General features: G+C 27.0%; 2 protein-coding genes across 2 annotated transcripts; one reads left to right on the top strand and one right to left on the bottom strand.

Annotated features, from left to right (window-relative positions):
* Nucleotides 1–5: 5 nt before the first annotated feature.
* Nucleotides 6–6,133, bottom strand: LOC119605131 (zinc finger protein OZF; the record flags this gene model as incomplete). The annotated part of the gene is made up of 5 exons (XM_037958093.1): nt 5,993–6,133; nt 5,675–5,797; nt 832–1,680; nt 252–644; nt 6–182 (listed from the first exon to the last, which is right to left on the bottom strand). Coding segments are annotated over exons 3-5 (1,179 nt in total), but the record flags the coding sequence as incomplete, so codon positions are not given.
* Nucleotides 6,134–6,678: 545 nt separating this feature from the next.
* Nucleotides 6,679–7,567, top strand: LOC119605142 (DNA-directed RNA polymerases I, II, and III subunit RPABC3). The gene is made up of 2 exons (XM_037958112.1): nt 6,679–6,807; nt 6,867–7,567. Exon 2 carries the CDS (start codon nt 6,903–6,905, stop codon nt 7,353–7,355), a length of 453 nt encoding a protein of 150 aa, XP_037814040.1. The 5' UTR covers nt 6,679–6,807; nt 6,867–6,902; the 3' UTR covers nt 7,356–7,567.
* Nucleotides 7,568–20,309: the final 12,742 nt, after the last annotated feature.

Raw genomic sequence — 20,309 nt, 5'->3', positions numbered from 1 at the left:
CCCTCACACATGTAGGGTTTTAATTGTTTGTGTATTTTCTTCATATGTGTCTTTAAGTGGGCCAATTGGGAAAAGGCCAGTTCATCATCTTTGCACAGCAAACAATTGAAAGGTTTCTCGCCCGTGTGCTTGCGTATGTGTAATTTTAAAACACTGGAATGGGCAAAGGTTTGACAGCAAATCTGTAATGTTGAAAAAAAAACGTATTTAGGAAAGTTTATTTATTTATTTATTTGATATTTAAAACTTACCCTGCACTGAAAAGGCCTTTCACCCGTATGCATACGCATGTGTACGTTATATTGCGACTTTTGGGTAAATACACTATTGCAAATTTCACATACATAAGTCTTGGCATTGTTGTGAGTTTTCATATGACTTAACAAATCATTTTCTTCGATGGGTTTTTTACAAATATCACAATCCTGTTGCTTAAGTTTGTAATGTAGTTTATGGATATGAGTCTTTAGCAGCACATCATTGGCAAAATGTTCATTACATATTTCACAATAACAATCGGGCGTTTCTTCATGACCTTGTATATGAGCCTTTAAGTTAGAGGGTGTTGAGAAACGTTCTGAACATATTTCACATTTAAATTGTTTAGGAGCATCATTATGATGGGTGACCATGTGTTGGTGTAACTGAAATTTTAAAAATAAAAATTAATTTGTATTAAAAATTGTTTCATTACTCTTTTTCAGCAACAGAATAAGAAAAGTCTTCACAAAAATACTATATTCCTATCCCACTGCTGTATTAAGTTGTAAGATTTTTTCAAACATTTGTGGCAAATTTAATAAAATTCTTTATATTTTGTATATAACCCACCTGACCACCTCTGGCAAAACGTTTATCACATTGTTGACAGCCATAGGGTTTCTCTCCGGTATGCAAACGCATATGCAGTCGTAATCTCTCCTTAAGGGCAAAACTTTTCGGACACTGTTTACAGGCAAATTTTTTCTCCTTTGTATGCGCGGATATAATATGATTTTTTAAATTAATCTCTTGTCGATAGCTGTTATTACAGGTTTGACATTTAAAGGGCTTTTCATTTGTATGCACAAACTTGTGTCGTGTTAAATCCGATTTGCCACGAAACTCTTTATGACAAATATCACAAATGTAAGTTTTACGTGCCCTTTTAGCACCAGGCTCAGCAGAGGCATAAACCTTACATTTTTCCGAGTCTTCAGATTGTTCTTCGTCATCATCATTATCGCTGATAGTAACATTATCTATTGTATTGTCTTCTATAATTTCAGGATCTGTTTCATCATCGGTAACACACAATTTACCCAATATGGCTTCTTCTTCATGTTCATTGAGATTAGGAAAATGTTTACGATTGGCGGGGGGTGATGATAATGAAATGCCACTATCATCCAACACCGAGGAGGCATCTTCTTTAGATATAGAGCGTCGACTACGTACCATATTTGTTGTTATTATTAAGATTAATAATGTTTCTTTATTGGTTTTAGAAAACACCTTCACCTTTAGTTGTTTTTTAGTTTATTTTTTATATTTAAGGGTCTTAAGCCTTAATTTGTAGCCAACTACCATACAATTTAGTTTTTTGGTTTATAGTTTTAGTTAAATTTTTATTTAGTTACCAACACCAAAAAGTTTTTTTAATAATAAACATTTTAATATAATTTGTTTTTTATATTACAACTGAAAAAGAATTTGAATACAAGATTATTTTATTAGAACAGCAGCCAGTAAAACTAAAGGAAATTTTTAATATTTTTTTAAATTGTTTGAGGTTATTTTTGCTTTTATTATTTAACTTTAGTCACAGTATTTAAAACTGTTTTTCATTTATTTCTTTCTTTAAACTGTTTTAATTACGTGTATTTATTTATGACTGTTGTCGTTTCAAATTTGTAGATAAATTTTTTTCTTGCCTCACTATTCAAAAACAGTTGTTTAAACACACACCAAAAATATTTCAGGTAATTACTTTTATTACCAGATATCAGAGCAACAGAGCTTTATAACTTATGAAGCTAAAAATCATACTAAATTGAAATTCATTTCCAGACTAAATGTCCCATTTCTTTTTCGTATTTTTTTTTTTTTTTTTTTTTTTGTTTTTATTTTGTTATAGAAATGTTATCAATAAAAAAAATAAAGAAAAAAATACTGAAACACTTAAACAATTACAAGGTCTAAGTAAAAATAAATAAATAAATAAAGAAACACAAATTTATACACATGACGTTGACAATACGAAGACTACAATTGAACTCAAACACACACTTTCGTACAAAGTTTGCTTCCTTAGTCTTTTGAGCAAAAGGCGACAAAGTGTATTATTTGTAACAGTGTCCGTCCGTTTATGAGTTATTTATCATAGAACTGCATTTATCAAATTAAAAGAACGTTTCTTATTTGTTTTTTGTTGTTATAATTTTCTTTTTATAGATAATAATTGAGATAATGAATAATGTGCTGTGCTTATCTTGTTGTTTTATTTACTTTAATGATAAGAAATATAACAAATTATTTATTTTAAATGGTAGTTGAAATGTAATTCGTAAAAGTATAAAAGAAAAACTGATTTTTTTTTTAATTTAAGCGTTTTTAGGATCCATTATTGGAACTGTTATTAAGAGAATAACATCTATTACACAAATGTGAAGAAAATATACAAATTTCATTTGAAATTAAAATTTTGAAAATGAAGCGCAAAAGTTATAAAAGCAAATATTATACAGTATGTGGAGCTTGTAAATTTAACAAAATATACTCGATACTTATTTGTATTTAAGTGGAAAAGCAACGGCAGCAATTTAACAATAATGAAACAATTTCTTATAGTCCAAACCTTAAAGTGACAAATCGAAAGAAAACTATTGGAGAACAGTGGTGTCTTAAGAAGTTTTTCTCATGAAATAATATACCCCAAAAAGTAATTTTAAAATTTTCTTCAAAAATAAAATTAAAAAATTGCAATCAGCAAAAGCTTTTTCATCAAAAAATATTTTTTAATAAAAGATTTAAAAAAAAAACGATTTATTTGGTGAAAATGTTTTTATTATTCAAAAAATATTTTTTTCGGGAAAAAGTTTTTTGTTGGTGAAAAAATTTTGTCACAAAGTTATATTAAGCTAAAAATTTTAAGTGGATATCTTTTTACAAAAAGATATTGGAAATTTTTGAAATAAAATAGTTCTTAGGATGATAAAATTTAAACGATTATTAAAATTTTAAACATTCTTACTATTTGAAATTCACATTAAATCTTTACCTAATCCTCTAAACAAACCACTGTACCCCATATGAATGCAGTTAAGTATTAATAGTAAAAATAACAACAAAAACAATAAGATTCAAACAATCAGAACTGAAGCAATTCTTAAAAAAGTAAATGAAGAAGAAAAAATGCAAACGAAATATACAATAAAGCACGTCTAATATAACACAAAAGTAGAAGTAAAAGACTGAAGTAGTAGTAAGTAGTTGTAGAACACATGAAAAACAGTACAAATAAAAAAAAAACAACACACACAAAAAATCCAACAGACGACTTAAACAACAGAGTTATTAATACTTTAAAAATAAATATAAAAAAGTCATATGTAGATGTGTTTAAATACTATATCGATTGTTCCTTTTAGAACCCATAAAACCATGTGTGTAGCAGATGTTTATTGATGACTGCAAGTCAATAACTACACAAACATACTGGTATATTCATAACAAAAACATTTGAGGAAGAAAAAACACAAAAAAAAACTACAAATATTTTTACAATGAACTCTATATTTAATATAATTATAAACGAGTTAAAATCACCACTCCCTTGATTCAAAAAAAAACTGTGGCAATTTTAAAAAATTTTCATTTTAAAACTGGGATTTTCTTCATTATGTAGTTCTAATTTTCTTTTGCTCTTTTAGCTTTTATAAGCAAAATTAATTTCTGTTTCAGCAGTTTTTTATGTTTTTCTATATGCTTGACTAAGTCCTCACCTAAAAATCGTTTAGTTTAACGGCAATTAATGTTGAAAATATATTTTAACATTAATTTACTCAAATAGAACTACTGGTTTTAACACTCTTATGTATGTATATTTTGCGACCCTTTTGTTAAGGTCTCTAGTGTTGAGTTCAATGTAAGTTTTCATTGTTTTCTTGTTTCTTGTTTCTTTTTTTACAGAAATGCAATGTAAATTTGTTTTACTGTTGTTTTGTCAATTACTATATTTTGGCTTTTGTGAATAATTATTGAAATCAATGCATATTATTTCAATATCTTTTGTTTGTGTTTGTAATTTATTTTCTGTGTTCTTTAAACTAAACGGTACTAAGGGTGCTGAATAAGCATATTCAAATTAAGCAAAACATTTTGACTAAAGGCAAAACAAGATAAGCAAATAATTGTGTTATGATTGGGTAAAACGAATTGTAAATCTGCTATACTTTGACCTTAGATTATGTTATTGGTATAATATTAGTTTTAAAGCATAAATATGAAGGTGTATTTGTATAGAGTTAAGGAAATGCTTTGTTAATTCTTTTTGTACAACTGAGGTTTAAATTGGATTCTTTAACATAGAAGAGATTTCATTATTTTTTTTAGAAATACATATTTAAAAAGTTTTTTTGGTTAAAAACACTTCCCTGAAGTTCATATGTAATAGAACTATTCAATTTTTTTGCAATTTGGACATGCTGAATAAGAATCCATCAAAACAGAAATATCAATCGTTTTGATTAAAATTTGTTGAAATTTATATTTGCATAAAACGATAGGTAATACCGAACTAAACATTACATTCTGGGGCCTTTAGTCCGGTTGACTGAAAGAACAACTCTTAAAAGATCAAACTCAATAGCTTCCAAACAAAAAAGAAGCTGTTCTAGTAATTACTACCTTATTCCAAGCTACAATAGAACTCACATTGTAAAGCTTCATCCGGTAAAAATACCGTCTACAAAAAATCAGTTTTAAGACAAATATCTTAAGTAAGAAATGAATTGTTAAAAAAAAATAAACCACTTCCAATGTTTGTAACCAAAGTCTTTCAATAGTGAGAAGAAATTCTCCAATTTTTAATCATTCCGCAAAAGTCCGGCTATCAAATTTTTAATGCAACATTTTCATCCGGATTGAATGAAGTGTTAAAAAAACACATTAATTATAAAATTAATGAAACATTTTCAAAGTTTGTGACCAAAGTCTTTCGATTTAGGGGCAGATTGGTCGGGATTTCACAAATTTTTACAAACAAAATAAGTTTTTTTTTTAAAAACCACCAAAAGATAGTCTTTATAACTACGTTATACAGGAATATTTGCAATTTATTTAATTTAACTTGGTACAATTTTAATTTTAAAATAAAATTGTTAAAAATCAATGTTTAACTTGCCACCCAACTTATACACGAATGTATGCTTAATTTTTATAAAAACCCTGCATATTTAACACTATATATTACAAAATTTAGCTATATTCTTTAATTTTAAGCAAATTTTAGTAAAATACTTCCACCAAAGACTTCCTTTTTATTATTAAAAACTAAAATTTATACAGGCAATTTTACTTAAAATTTATTCTACTAGAAAGCAGGCAACAAAGCAAAATGTACAATAATAAAGCATTGTTATTGTAAAAAAGCAATAACAAAACAAACAAGAACAACTAATAATGGAAAACTTACCCTTCCGCACTTCAACCCTCTGGCAAACACATGGGAAGCATACAACAACAAAATAAATCACAAAAGTTCAACATCTGCTGTTTATAATTTTTGCAAAATTCACGAAAACATTTTTGGTTTTAACTAAAAATAATAGAAAACATTTCATTATTTAATTTGATTACACATTTTTAACAAAAAGAAACAAGTAAAAAGCGCCAGAATTAATAAGAAAATTCTTGCTTTTTTTTTTGTGGCAAGAATTTAAAAATGGAGGTGGTGATGGGACGCTGCAAATTTTCAATCACAACTCCCACGCTTTTCCATGGATTTACTTACAATTTTTATGTATTTTCCTTTTCTTTATTGTGTTCGCACTTTTATTAGTTATTTTTTAGTAAATTTTACTTATTAAAACCAATTAAATTAATTAAAATTCTAGCACTTTATTTTTTTTTCACTGTGCGTCTGTTCTCTTTCACAACTGTAAAATGAAATGTGAAATTCATTGACAATTCAAATGTTCGATACACTGTTGTTGTTGTAGAAAAACAGCTGCTTAGCTTTTTTGGTATTGTTTTGGTTTGATTCAACACACAAACATGTATATTTCTTATGGGATTGTGTCAGGCAAAAAAGACCCCCCTTTCAACAACAACAACAAGCATCAAACCTTCAAACCTACAACAAACATTTTTTATTATTACCAGATTAATTTATAATATGGCAGTACTGTTTTTGCTTAGTATAGTCACAAACCTTTTATTTTTAATTGAAATTTCTGCAGTGGACAGCAATATTTTCTCAATTTAACACACAAACGCTTATATTCCTTACGGGGAAGACTTTTCTCACTCACCCTACCCGTAAGTTCGATGATTAGTTCATATAAAAAAATTATTTGTTGAGGCTGAGCAGTTTACGTTGCCAACTCTTTATTTTCTTTCCATTATGACATGGCATTACAGTTTTTGCTTAGCACATTCACAAACCTTTTAGTTCTGTATAATGGCAGCTCCATATTTTCTTTGTATTATGATGTGGCATCGCTGTAAAAAAGAGAACTGTCAAAAGTAGTAAACAACACGCGCTACAATTTTATTATTTTTACACATTTTACCATAAATTTACAAAATTATTAATAAAATCAACAGGTAAGACCTTTAATATAATTTAATTTTAAAATATTAACTTAATGTTAAATTCTTTTCAGTTTATTCGTAAAAAAAACAAATAATTTCTTTTCAACATGGCTGGTGTTTTATTTGAAGATATTTTCAATGTGAAAGATATGGATCCAGAGGGCAAAAAGTTCGATCGTGTTTCTCGGCTGCACTGTGAATCAGAATCCTTCAAAATGGACTTGATATTAGACATTAATTCCTGGTTATATCCCATGGAACTGGGAGACAAATTCCGTTTGGTATTGGCTACCACATTGCGTGAAGATGGTTGTCCCGATACCGGCGAATACAATCCTCTGGAACAGGAGGGCACTAGAGCTGATAGTTTTGAATATGTAATGTTTGGCAAAGTCTATCGTATTGAGGGTGATGAAGCGCACAATGAAGCCTCCTCCCGTTTGTCAGCCTATGTCTCTTTTGGTGGTTTACTTATGCGTCTGCAAGGTGATGCCAACAATTTGCATGGCTTCGAGGTGGATCAACAAATGTATTTATTAATGAAGAAATTAGCTTTTTAAAGTAAATTGTTGGATTTTTCACGATTAAGTAGATATTTGTTAGTGTAAAACAAAAAAGGGGTCTCAAATTAAAAAAACAAATGGACATTTTTGAAGCTCAGGCAAAGACGTTTTGAGAAACCCACATTTTGTTTTGCACTTTCCGGTATTTTAAGTAAAACTAATTTTATGTTTAAATAAAAATTAAGATTATTTAATATTTTTTATTAAAATAATGAGTAAATGTTTGTTCCTTTATAGTTATGCTAGTAAAAATATCCCTTTGGAAAAGGATTCGTTTCTGCAGGTGCTTTTCTCAACATTTACACATCGAGAACTTACATTAAACACATTTTACTCTGCACAGACAGGACAAAATTTCATAAGAGTAAAAAAATTCTGCATATAATTTGTTTTAAACATCTTGCATAACTTGGCTTATATGTAAAAGTGTCCAAATTTGTTTTTGATTCATTCAAATTTAAATCCAGTTGTCGACATGATAATATTTTGGCATCATTTTCTTCATCTAATCTAGGGTTTTGAATATAGTCACAAGATGTGTATATCGAGTTTACGTATCAAAAAGTAATCGTATTTTGGGTAAAAAATTAATTTTGAAAGTTAGATTTTAATATTTAATTTATTTATTTTCAAAATAAACCTAGCCTGTTGGCCATAATCGGTTACAAATTTCTACTTAAAAAAATTTTACTTAAATATAATATTTATTTAATTTTTATAATATTTAGCTTTTTCTTTTTCAAATTTATTTTTCGAAAACAAAAAATCATAAAATGAAAGTACGTTCTCCAAATTTTATTAGGTTTGTTTTTTGAACATACAATTCTAGTCATATCCTGTTTATTCTAAAAATTCTCCTACATAGCGGTCATTTACATTAGATAAAATCTGTTTCTGGAAGATTCTTTACCATTTAATCAAAATGAATTCAAATTTCTAAATGTTGCATTGAAATGCTATGGAAATCTAAACAATTCTAAACTTAGACACACAAGTACCAACACCATAAACAATTGTTTACTTTAATAAATTTCTATTTTAAAAAAAGTACATATACGATTTTTTATAAGGAAATAAAGATCTTTAAAATTGTTCATTGCAGTGAGTAATATTCAAATTCAATTGTATTTGAATTTAAATAAAAATGCTCTATATACCAAAGGAATACATACAATTTCAGTTACCACAGCAATTCCGCTGGCATCGCGTGCCTTTTTTTCCAAAACGAAAAACTAAATTTAAATACTTTTCAACATCGATTGTTTATATTATTCTAAACAATTTACGGGTAATTTTCCTTCTTCAGTTGGGGTTAATGTGTGTCTGTATATATTAATGGTTTGTATTTGTATTTAAAGAAAATATTGTTTAAATTTTTAACAATAATAAAAAAACTCTTGATCTTGTTTTGTTTTATGCCTGAACAACAGTGAGAACAAGTGAAATGTTTACAAGGTGTGAAGAAATTTATTAAATAAAAATCGAATTGTTAATGTTTTTATTTGTACGTGTATGAGAGTGTGTAGGTGTACTCTTGTTGGTACTAGTATTTAATTTTGATTTTTACCGATAGATACAAATTGTATGATATTTTATTGTTCAGATTAAAAACAGGTTAAAGAATTAATAAATTTACTTCAAATTCTTTAATGGAATCAAAATAAATATTATGTAGCTTTTTAAAAAAAATTCATAGAAAAATTCGAAATTAAATATTGGGTTGTTAATTAGGCAAACTCTATATTACGGGGATACTTTTTTACTTCTACATTCTAGTCTATAGTCTAGTCTAAAGTCAAGTATATAGTCTAGTCTATATTCGAGTCTATAGTCTAGTCTATAGTCTAGTCTATAGTCTAGTCTATAGTCTAGTCTATAGTCTAGTCTATAGTCTAGTCTAGTCTAGTCTATAGTCTAGTCTAGTCTAGTCTATAGTCTAGTCTATAGTCTAGTCTAGTCTATAGTCTAGTCTATAGTCTAGTCTATAGTCTAGTCTATAGTCTAGTCTATAGTCTAGTCTATAGTCTAGTCTATAGTGTAGTCTATAATCTAGTCTAGTCTATAGTCTAGTCTATATTCTAGTCTATAGTCTAGTCTAGTCTATAGTCTAGTCTAGTCTATAGTCTAGTCTATTGACTAGTCTATAGTCTAGTCTAGTCTATAGTCTAGCCTATAGTCTAGCCTATAGTCTAGTCCAACGGTTCCCAAAAGGGGGTCCGCGGACCCCTAGTGGTCCGTAGCAAAATCCTAGGGGGTCCGCGAAGACGAACGAAAAAAAATCATGAATAAAAAATATTCTCTATATGTTAGAAAATATTAAAAATATCTCAAAATTTTTCATAAATACTAAAATACACAATTTTTATTCAATAATCCCAGATTTGTTCGTGACTTTTTGAATTTTATTGCTTCGGTCGTTTATCAGGATGAAGCTAGGCCCTACAAATTTATTGTTTCACTTTTATAAAGTAAAGTATTACGTGATTTGTAATTTTTAAAAATGTATATGTATCGAAATAAATGTTTTTATATCAGACGGATAATGATTTGCCTTAGAATTAAATACTGATACTGGTATCCCGGAATATGAAGTTAGGTCACATTTCATAATATTTTATTTTAATTGTAAGCAAAAGTGTTAATCTAGTTAATTTTAAATATAAATATTCCATTCCGACATGATACACAGATTTTAACTTCATTTTGTTGTCCAATATTATTAAATCAACATCAGAAAATTCATAGCGTTTTGCGTAAATAGTCAAAACCACGCAGTAAAATAATTCGTAGGTATTTTAAAATTCAAATTTAAGATCCAAATTCGCAGTACATTCGCAAAGAGTTCAGGTTATATTTTATGTGGGTAACGCATTCCGCATCAACATCAAAGAAGGCTAACTTTCACATATTTTCCCGAAAACTTAGCTTACATACTCAGCTCACTCCTATGCAATCGCAAAAAAATTTAGAAACATGACTCTTTAAGCACATGTCGACAATACTTTATAAAGAAACCTTTTCGCTACCTTGACGAGAAATGAACATGAAAGCTCTCACGATCATAAAATTAAACATCATGTTAGAAGTCATTCTATATTTAAAACCATGCAATTGAAAACATCTCCGAAATTCTAAATATTCTCAATGTACGGGAATATTTTATAGGGTTTATGGACCAGGACTAAGACAATTTTCGGATGAACAATTATTTATAACAATAAGATATCAAAATATGTATGGGGGTCCGTGAAATTAAATAAATTCCTCAAGGGGTCCGCGAAGTAAAAAACGGTGGGAACCGCTGGTCTAGTCTATAGTCTAGTCTATAGTCTAGTCTATAGTCTAGTCTGTAGTCTAGTCTATAGTCTAGTCTATAGTCTAGTCTAGTCTAGTCTATAGTCTAGTCTATAGTCTAGTCTATAGTCTAGTCTATAGTCTAGTCTATAGTCTAGTCTATAGTCTAGTCTATAGTCTAGTCTATAGTCTAGTCTATAGTCTAGTCTATAGTCTAGTCTATAGTCTAGTCTATAGTCTAGTCTATAGTCTAGTCTATAGTCTAGTCTATATTCTAGTCTATCTATAGTCTAGTCTATAGTCTAGTCTATAGTCTAGTCTAGTCTATAATCTAGTCTAGTCTATAATCTAGTCTAGTCTATAATCTAGTCTAGTCTATAGTCTATAGTCTAGTCTAGTCTATAGTCTAGTCTAGTCTATAGTCTAGTCTATAGTCTAGTCTATAGTCTAGTATATAGTCTAGTCTATTGACTAGTCTATAGTCTAGTCTATATTCTAGTCTATAGTCTAGTCTATAGTCTAGTCTATAGTCTAGTCTATAGTCTAGTCTATAGTCTAGTCTATAGTCTAGTCTATAGTCAAGTCTATAGTCTAGTCTATAGTCTAGTCTATCGTCTAGTCTATAGTCTAGTCTATTCTTGTCTATAGTCTCGTCTATAGTCTAGTCTACAATCTAGTCTATAGTCTAGTCTATAGTCTAATCTAGAGTCTAGTCTATAGCCTATTCTATAGTCTAGTCTATAATTTAGTCTATAGCCTAGTCTATAGTCTGGTCTATAGTCTAGCCTATAGTTTAGTCTACAGTCTAGTTTACAGTTTAGTCTATAGTCTAGTCTATAGTCTAGTCTATAGTCTAGTCTATAGTCTAGTCTATAGTCTAGTCTATAGTCTAGTCTATAGTCTAGTCTATAGTCTAGTCTATAGTCTAGTCTATAGTCTAGTCTATAGTCTAGTCTATAGTCTAGTCTATAGTCTAGTCTATAGTCTAGTCTATAGTCTAGTCTATAGTCTAGTCTATAGTCTAGTCTATAGTCTAGTCTATAGTCTAGTCTATAGTCTAGTCTATAGTCTAGTCTATAGTCTAGTCTATAGTCTAGTCTATAATCTAGTCTATAATCTAGTCTATAGTCTAGTCTGCAGTCTAACCTATAGTCTAGTTTTATCTATAGTCAAGTCTAGTCTAGTCTATAGTCTAGTCTAGTAAATATTAATACCAACTTAGATCGACCATTTGTATGGATTAACATATTTATTAAGAAAGCTGAATTTTGAACTAATCCTTAGAATTAAAAGCGCCGATAATATCGAAATGTGTTAGTTTTAGATCTCGGTCGAAGACTTTTGAAATAAATTTGAAAAAAATATACAAATACAATACTTATAATAAAATCAAGAAACAGTACATACATATATATATTTTAATTTATAACCCTTGCCCCCCATTTCTGTTCCCTTAACTAAAATATTTTTATATATATTTGTCCAAACACATACACTTAAACATGCAAACGATCATTTTTCAATACAGAAATAAATTATTGATTAGCATTACTGTTTGTTTCGCTCTACGAAACAATTGCATTGTATTCAAAATCATATTAAAAATCAATTTTTCAACTTGTATGTCTGCAATATGGACACATATGTATGTAAGTTTGTATGCATTTTATAAAAAATTATTAATTTTTTACACAAATAAAATTTCTGCTATTTTTGGTATTTAATTTGATTTTCATTACACTGATCTCTCTCGCTCTCTTTAATAATGTTTTTTTTTTTTTCTGAGGATACAAATGCATTGAGCAAAACGGAAACGATCAATCGTCATGATCGCATATTTTGGGCGTGTGTGGGTGGGTGTTTATGTTTTTTCGAAACTGAAAAAAAAACATTTGTACAATTTTCACTTTGTATTTACATACAAATTTCTCTGTTTAAGATCATTCTCACTCTCTATGTTGGCTGAAATGTATAAATTTTCTTAATTTGTTCAAAAGAAAATAAAAGAAAATTTAAGAATGTATTATAAATTAATTGAATACCCTACTTGGCCGAAAATTCATATGTTCATATATATATTATAACAAAGATTTAAATTTCGAAACTATTTAAATTACTCATAAAACCCTATTTAAGTTAGCAAGATCTTTTAAGATTCCCCAAAACCTTTAAGTTAGAAATAATTTTATATAAATTATTTATTCTTACTTACATGGTATTTCATTCGCTCTAGAGATCTTACCTACTGTAGGGCCAGACAAATTAATACAAATTATTTTTCTCCATAATTTGTCTTCATCTCTTAAATCTTAGACAAAATTCTGCTATGGGGGTGCTGACGTATTACACAATCTAATGATCCTGCGCATCTTATTCTATGATTGTTTATTTTATTCGGCTGTTATGGCTCGATCAATGTAGAAGAATGAAAGCAAACTATAATATTGTTTACTCTTTCGTTCTTTTTTAAAAAGAGCTTAGAGCAAAATATGTATATTTTCAAAATTTTGAATAAACATTTCGAAAAAAAAACAGATTTTTTTTAATGATTTTCTTAGTTTTTTTCTATTTTGTGCTGAAAACGAAACAAAAACGAACTTTCCTTATGTTGTATTTTCTACAAATTTTGGAGTGTGGGTGCAGTGCGTCGCGACGCGTTTAACAGTTCACACCAAGTAAATTTTTCCGTTCTTGTGCTAACATCTGAAAAAAAGCAAAAAAAGTGTATTTTCTTTCTTAAAATTTTATGAAAATACATATTTATTTTCTACAACATCATCATCATCATCGTTAGTATAGCAGCATCGTGCTCGTTGTATTTTGTATATATGGATGTAGTTCATCCATACCCATACATATAGTATATATTTTTGGAAATCAGTCAGTCTATTTTTAACAAAATTCATAAGCGTTATAAACGTTTAATATTTTGTTCTTTCTGTTGGCGAAAAAAAAAAACTGTTTTTTTGACAAAAATTATGGTGAAATTGAAAAATTGTTTTAAAATTTAAAAGAAATTGTTTAAAAAAATATAGAAAAAGTGTAAAGTTTTTTAAAAAATATTAATAAACAACTATATTTAAAGTAAGTAACTTATAAAGATAAATGAGAAAAATTTAGGAAAATTATCATCACTTCAATTTTCTTTTTATTTTCAAAATTTCATATATTTTTTATATTTTCTTTCTTTTATAAAAGTTTTCTTTTAAATGTTAATTTGTGTGTGTATGTTTTCTTAAAATTGTTTCGTAAAATAAATTCCTTATTTTATGGTTCCACACAATTTACTTATAATTTAGCCAACAATTAATTGCCAACATTTTATCACAAATTGTCGACTGTCTCCAAGTGTAATACGTAATTTATTCATACACACTTTACAAATTTGTTAATTGACTAATGAAAAACAAGTAACACTTGCTACAAATTATCTAAAACGAATTGTTTTTACGCTACACTTAAGGTTTTCTCTTGTACTGTTTGGTAAGAAATTTTTAAATATTTTTTTTTGTATTTAGCTACAATTAAATGTTAATTAACAGCAAAATCTAGAAATTTGTTAGTATTAAAATATTACATTGCATTGACGTTTTACTTAATTAGTTCAACAAACGTTTTAATCAATTTAATTATTCATTTTGAAGGAATTTTAATTGTGTGTTGTTGTAAATACATTAATTTTATTATAATGATTCTTAATGTACAGTATTTGGTTGGTAGATAAGAACTGTTGAGGAAATTAGTATATTAAGACATATTGTTTCGATTATTAACCGTTTAGTCATAATTTCAAACATAAAATATGATCATAGAAAATTTGATTAATCCAGAGCTGTCTATCCCTTGCATTTTAAAGAATCGTATGTCTAGAAATAAGCAACTATTTTTATATAAATATTTTAGTTCTAATTTCGTTGGTCTCTACTGTATTTCAATATTAATTAGTGTTATTAACGTATAACATTATAATCTTTAAATAAACATTTGTCTTTTACATTTTTTGTAAAAAGTGTGTTATATTTACGAGTTTTAATAAATACATATTAACACATTAGTGTTTATAGGCGTTTCCTGAGAAAAGGAAATATTTCATAAACACCAATAGGGAAACATATTCCTTTTACGTATCAGCAAGATTGCTTTTATTGACCTCTGACCCCCACATATACTTAATACGAGAACTAAAAAAAACTTGTAAAATTGATTGTAAATTGGATTAATTTTCAATGATTTGAAAGCCAAATATTCAAATGAAAGAAATCTAAGATATTCAGATATTCTTCAAGGAACTAAAATTCATTAACCTCTGACCTTTCGAACAAAATTTAATCATTTTTAAAATTTGTTAAATAAAGACTGCAGGGTTCTAAAATTTTTGTAGAATAATGTAACATGAAATTCCTTCCTCGAATGGAATTCAACATAAAACAGAACTTTTATTATTTAAAAGAAATTTTGAATTATATTAAGTTTACAATTTCTTTTTACAATTTCCTTGCAGTCTATTTATTAAACATTAATTCTTACATTTAGCTTTCCAAGAAAATAAACAAATAAAAGTTGAAAAGATCACTGAAAACCGGGCGAAACATGAAATAAATTTTCTTCATAACAATTCCAGTTCTAACATAAACATCCTAGTAATTTTATTTTACATGCAAAAAAAAAATACACTTGTGTGTTGATATTAGAAAATGCTCATAAATTTTGAAACATACACCTACTTAAGCATAAATGTTAAAATATACGAGGGGTGGTTAAAAAGTCTATTGAAAGTTGTGGAAAGTTATTTAAACAGAAGTAAGATATGCTAAACATAAAAGTGCAATTTAGTATATTTTTATTAAATTCTAAAAGCATATTTTTTAATATTAACAAAAATGCATATTTTAGCATATTTTTAAGTAAAATTAGACATTCTTAAATAAACACATTTTCATTTATTAAACATGTAAAAGTTTATTTTTGCTATTCAGAACATTTTGGTTAATTTATAATTAATAACATACTTTTACATATTTGAAGCATAAAAGCATATTTTAGCATATTTCCTAGCAAAAATTATAGAAATTTGTCATATTCAGACAAATTTTGGCAAATTGTTTCTAAAACTTTATTTAGCTTTAAACGGTTTAATTTTAGCATATTTCGAAGTAAAACTTATGCTAATTTTTAACACAAATCATGGGCCAGATAGTAATTAATGAAAAAGTTTTTTTCAATAACTTTTTAGATTGGCCTCGTTCAGCTATAATATGTTGTTTTGTTGGATTGTTGTGTGTTACACTACACTTGCTGTAAACAATCATAACATCTTGTTGCTAAACATTTAATGATGAAAAATCTAAAGTTGAAAACCTAAACACAAGCAGAAAATATGAAAAGGAACTGCAGCAGCAACAAGAACATAAAGAATTTTTATTTGTTTCCGTTTAAAAATAGTATCATGAACTCCTAAGAAAATTTCATTCTTTCGATTTAAGTATACAAGTGTGTGGCAACAGGCATAAAAATCTGCTTTTAGTGGGATGATGTTATAATAACTAGGGTGTGCACTATCATGCAGCACACTTCTTTTTCTATATATATATAAGATCATACATCTAACATTACAGAACATCCGCCCCTCTTTAACACATATATAGTTTTTTAGTGTTTTAATTTTGGAATGCGGTAGTAAAGCACGCTTTGATTTAAAATTTGTGTAAAAAAAACTATAACAAATAAATATGCTAGAATTATTATTAATAACAACAATTTTTTCATGAAGCATTGTTAACACTTTTAAGCTTGAGCAACTTCAGATGCTAAATGTATCCAACAGCTACAATATACACACATCTACAACAGAAACACATTAAATTAGACACATTTATATCAGTGAAAAACTAACAACAACAACAACAAAAATATAAAACTTAAAAGGCCTTTTTACAATTTATGTGCTCCTATAATGAAATATAGAAATATTAAGAATAAAAATTCATTAATAATAATCCTCGATTTTTTTTTTGGTGGGACTAAAAACATGGGCACTTAAATTAAGAAACGAGAAAAAAAAAACGTCAAATCTACGCAATTTGGCGCCAAGAGTCTTGATGAATGAATGAGTGAATATTATGGCATTATGTGGTCAGTGGATTTAAGTATAGTATTTGGAGGTATATACATACATAAAAGAAAATATATTAAGTTGTATATATATATATATTGCTGGTCTCCCATGAAGAAATATCAGATACATTACCTCCAACATGGCTAAAATAATGAGGGATTTCTTAACAAACTAGTTAATTAAAACAGACACATAAAACTCTTCAAGAGGAAAATTTTCGTTTCCATTAAATAAGAAAATTATTTGCCAAATTATACATTATATTAGTGTACTCTAATAAGATAAAATTAAACAAAAACAAAAAAATAAAATAAAATAAATAAATGTTTACTTTGTTGTATTTCCCTCATTTTGACACAATGAACAAGTTTCAAAATCAAATATTGAAAATTGAAAAATTATTATAAAAAATTTTATAAATAATACAAGTGTTTCACTGTCTGTCTGTCCGTTTGTCTAAAGTAAATAATAGCTGTGTTATAAAACAGACATACCACATCTAAACTCTGCTACATACATACATATGTATAGAGATTTTAATTTCTTTTAAGCAAAAATTTTGAAAAAAAAAGAACAAGAAAAATAGCTATACATAAATTATAGAGAATATTCTATAAATCTTTCACAGATTGTTTGATTAAATTGGTTCATATGTTCAAATGTCTAATGTTTGAAATGTTTAAACATTTTTTTTTTTTTTTTGATTTTGGGGAGGAAAACAACAAAAACAAACATTTATATTCGTTTTTATAATTATTTTAAAACTAGAATATGTTAAAAGCAGATTTTTTTTACTTTTTGAAAATTAATATTTATTTTTATTAGAAATTTTCTAATAATTTTATTATAAGAAAGGCAATAAAAGAAAATTATATATCACTGCTAATTCCTATACACTTTAAATATAAAAATATACAAATGTTATAAAATATTTTAAATTCAAAACGTCTATTCGGTCGATTTCGTTTTCGTATAGATATTTAATTTCGAAATTAAACCGATTCCACGATTCAGAATAAAACAATTTTATTTAAAAATTCTTTCACATCAATTTTTTTTTTCGATCGGGACCTTTATAAATTGATTTCAATAAACATACGGGCAGACATTTGACTATCGCTAATTGGACCTTGCTATCTATAAGGATTCAAATTATAAATACTTTAGAAGTTATCCTATATGAAAGGTCTTTGAAATATGGTTCTTTTTATATAAGAACTGTCTATCTAAAAATCTTTCCTATTAAGATATATATAAAAATATAGAAAACCTCATAAAGTTTTTTCGGAATTTTGAACATATCTTTGTTGTTTACAGAATGATTAAGGAATTTGATCCTAAAAATATCTGGGACTTTCAGAAAATTGTTTTTAACAAACATACAGACCGACCTACGAACATCGCCAAAACGACTTTATAAGGTTTCAAAATATAAATACTTTAGCAGTTACCCTATATATGAAATGAAAGGTCTTTGAAATATCGTTCTTTTTATATAGGAATCTAAAGATATCTAAAGATATTTCGTATTAAGTTATATACTAAAATATATATGTAAAACCTCATAAGGTTTTTCGAAATTTTAAACACATTTCTGATATTTACAGAATGATTCAGGAATTTGATCCTAAAAATATCTAGGACCTTCAGAAAATGGATCTTAACAAACATACGGACAGATCTACGAACGAAAAATATAAATACTTTAGAAGTTATCCTATGTACATATATATATTTAAAAAAATATTTCTTTATAAGTATACGAATACATTGATCAAGGAATTTCATCCTGAAGATATCGGGGTCCTCAGAAAATCTATTTCAAAATTAAATTTTATTTATAAAACAATCAAATTTCAAAATTTACTGAATAATTATTTTAGTAGCGGAAAATGTGTTTTGTGTGTATTCAAAATTTATACGAAAACTTCATTAAATAGGTTGAATCTATAAACATATACATAAATAAATAACCATATGGCTAATTGTATATACATACAATACATATTATTGTATATACACTATTGGTATGTAAATATTTATAAACATATCTAAAATTAAACATATTACTAAAACAATTAACCATATGGCCATTTATGTAGCTCCCTTAGTAATTACTAATTTCACATTTCGAAAATTAATGTTTATAATTTAAGAAAAAAACAAAAAAATTAATGTGTGATGTTTCTAAACCTTTGAACCTGTAGATAGTTTTACAAATATTTTGTAATAAATTAAGAAAAAAAGATTCTAGTTGATTTGTCTTTTTCCGCTTACTGGCGCTATTATTTAAAGACGACAGGAAAGGGAAAAAGGCGTATAGACTAAGAAGACTTGCATCAATAAAAATGTAATAAAGTACATATGTATGTATATGTATATAAGAAACAAATCAATTAATAATTTCCTTTTAAATATATAAAAGTATAAAATGTTTATATATGTATATGTGTGTATTTCTATATATTAGTTTTAAGTTTGTATACATTATTTTTTTGTTTACATTTGCAATTGTAGTCAATTATATTTTATTGCCTTTTCTGATGCTTATGCCTCAGCTACTGTTGCCTCTAAAGTTGCCAGTGGTGGTGCTAAGTCTGTATATATTTTTTTAATTTTTCTTCTTACGATTTGCTATTACTGATAGATTTTATTGTTGTTGTAGTATTTTACTTTTTTTTCAAAAAAATATATGGCTTAAATATTGGCCAGTTGCCAAGCATTAGCATTAAGAATTGCCGTTGCCCATGTTTCTCTACTTTTCGATATTATAAACGTATGTAGTATTTTATTTTGAATTGTATTGAAACTTGTGGTCTGTTTTATTTCATAAAAAAAATGTTTTCAGTTTTATTATTTTGATTTCGTTTACGAATTTCATAAATTATAAATGCAAACAGAAACAGAACAATTTTTCCAAAAACAATAATCAAAAGAAAAGGAAACAAAAAATTAACCTAAATTACCAGAGCAACTATTGTGAAGGTGTAGAGGAAATTAACTTTAAATAGCTACAAATTAAATTATATGAAATGTATAATGTTTTAGTTTTTAAATTCCTCTATACTGAAGCAACATTTATTTTTGAATTTAATGTAAACAAATTGAACACAAGCAGAAAAAAAAAATTGGAAAATTTCGAAATACATAGTTTATTATTTTTGGAAAAGAACAAAAATGAAATAAAATTTAAATTTACTGGAATTGATTTTTCATATCTTTCAACGCATATAAATAAATTTTGAATTTAGAAAAAAGAATTTGAGATTGTTTATACTGCCAATATTTGCTGGTTTAATATAAAATGATATAATTATTTTCTTTAAATAAGAAAAGAATAAAGACTATTTAAATAATTTGTTTAGAATAAATATTTATATTTTTTGTGCAATAAAAAGTATGCCGGTGAATATTACAATATTAAAAAGTTAACTATTTCAAAACTATGAATCATACTTTTAAAGGTAGATATTTTTAAAATTTCTAAGGTATTCGACTTAAATTTTAAATTTTTGCAAGTAAATCAGAGCAAAGCCGACCTG

This window comes from Lucilia sericata, unplaced genomic scaffold (assembly GCF_015586225.1).
Source record: "Lucilia sericata isolate MDLA Ls3-8-SP2 unplaced genomic scaffold, ASM1558622v1 Contig000460F_arrow, whole genome shotgun sequence".
In the NCBI taxonomy this organism is placed as follows: domain Eukaryota; kingdom Metazoa; phylum Arthropoda; class Insecta; order Diptera; family Calliphoridae; genus Lucilia; species Lucilia sericata.
This window is presented reverse-complemented; position numbering and strand designations above follow the sequence as displayed.

Coding starts and splice junctions, on each gene's coding strand:
- LOC119605142 (XM_037958112.1), top strand. CDS start 6,903: ATGGCTGGTGTTTTATTTGAAGATATTTTCAATGTGAAAGATATGGAT.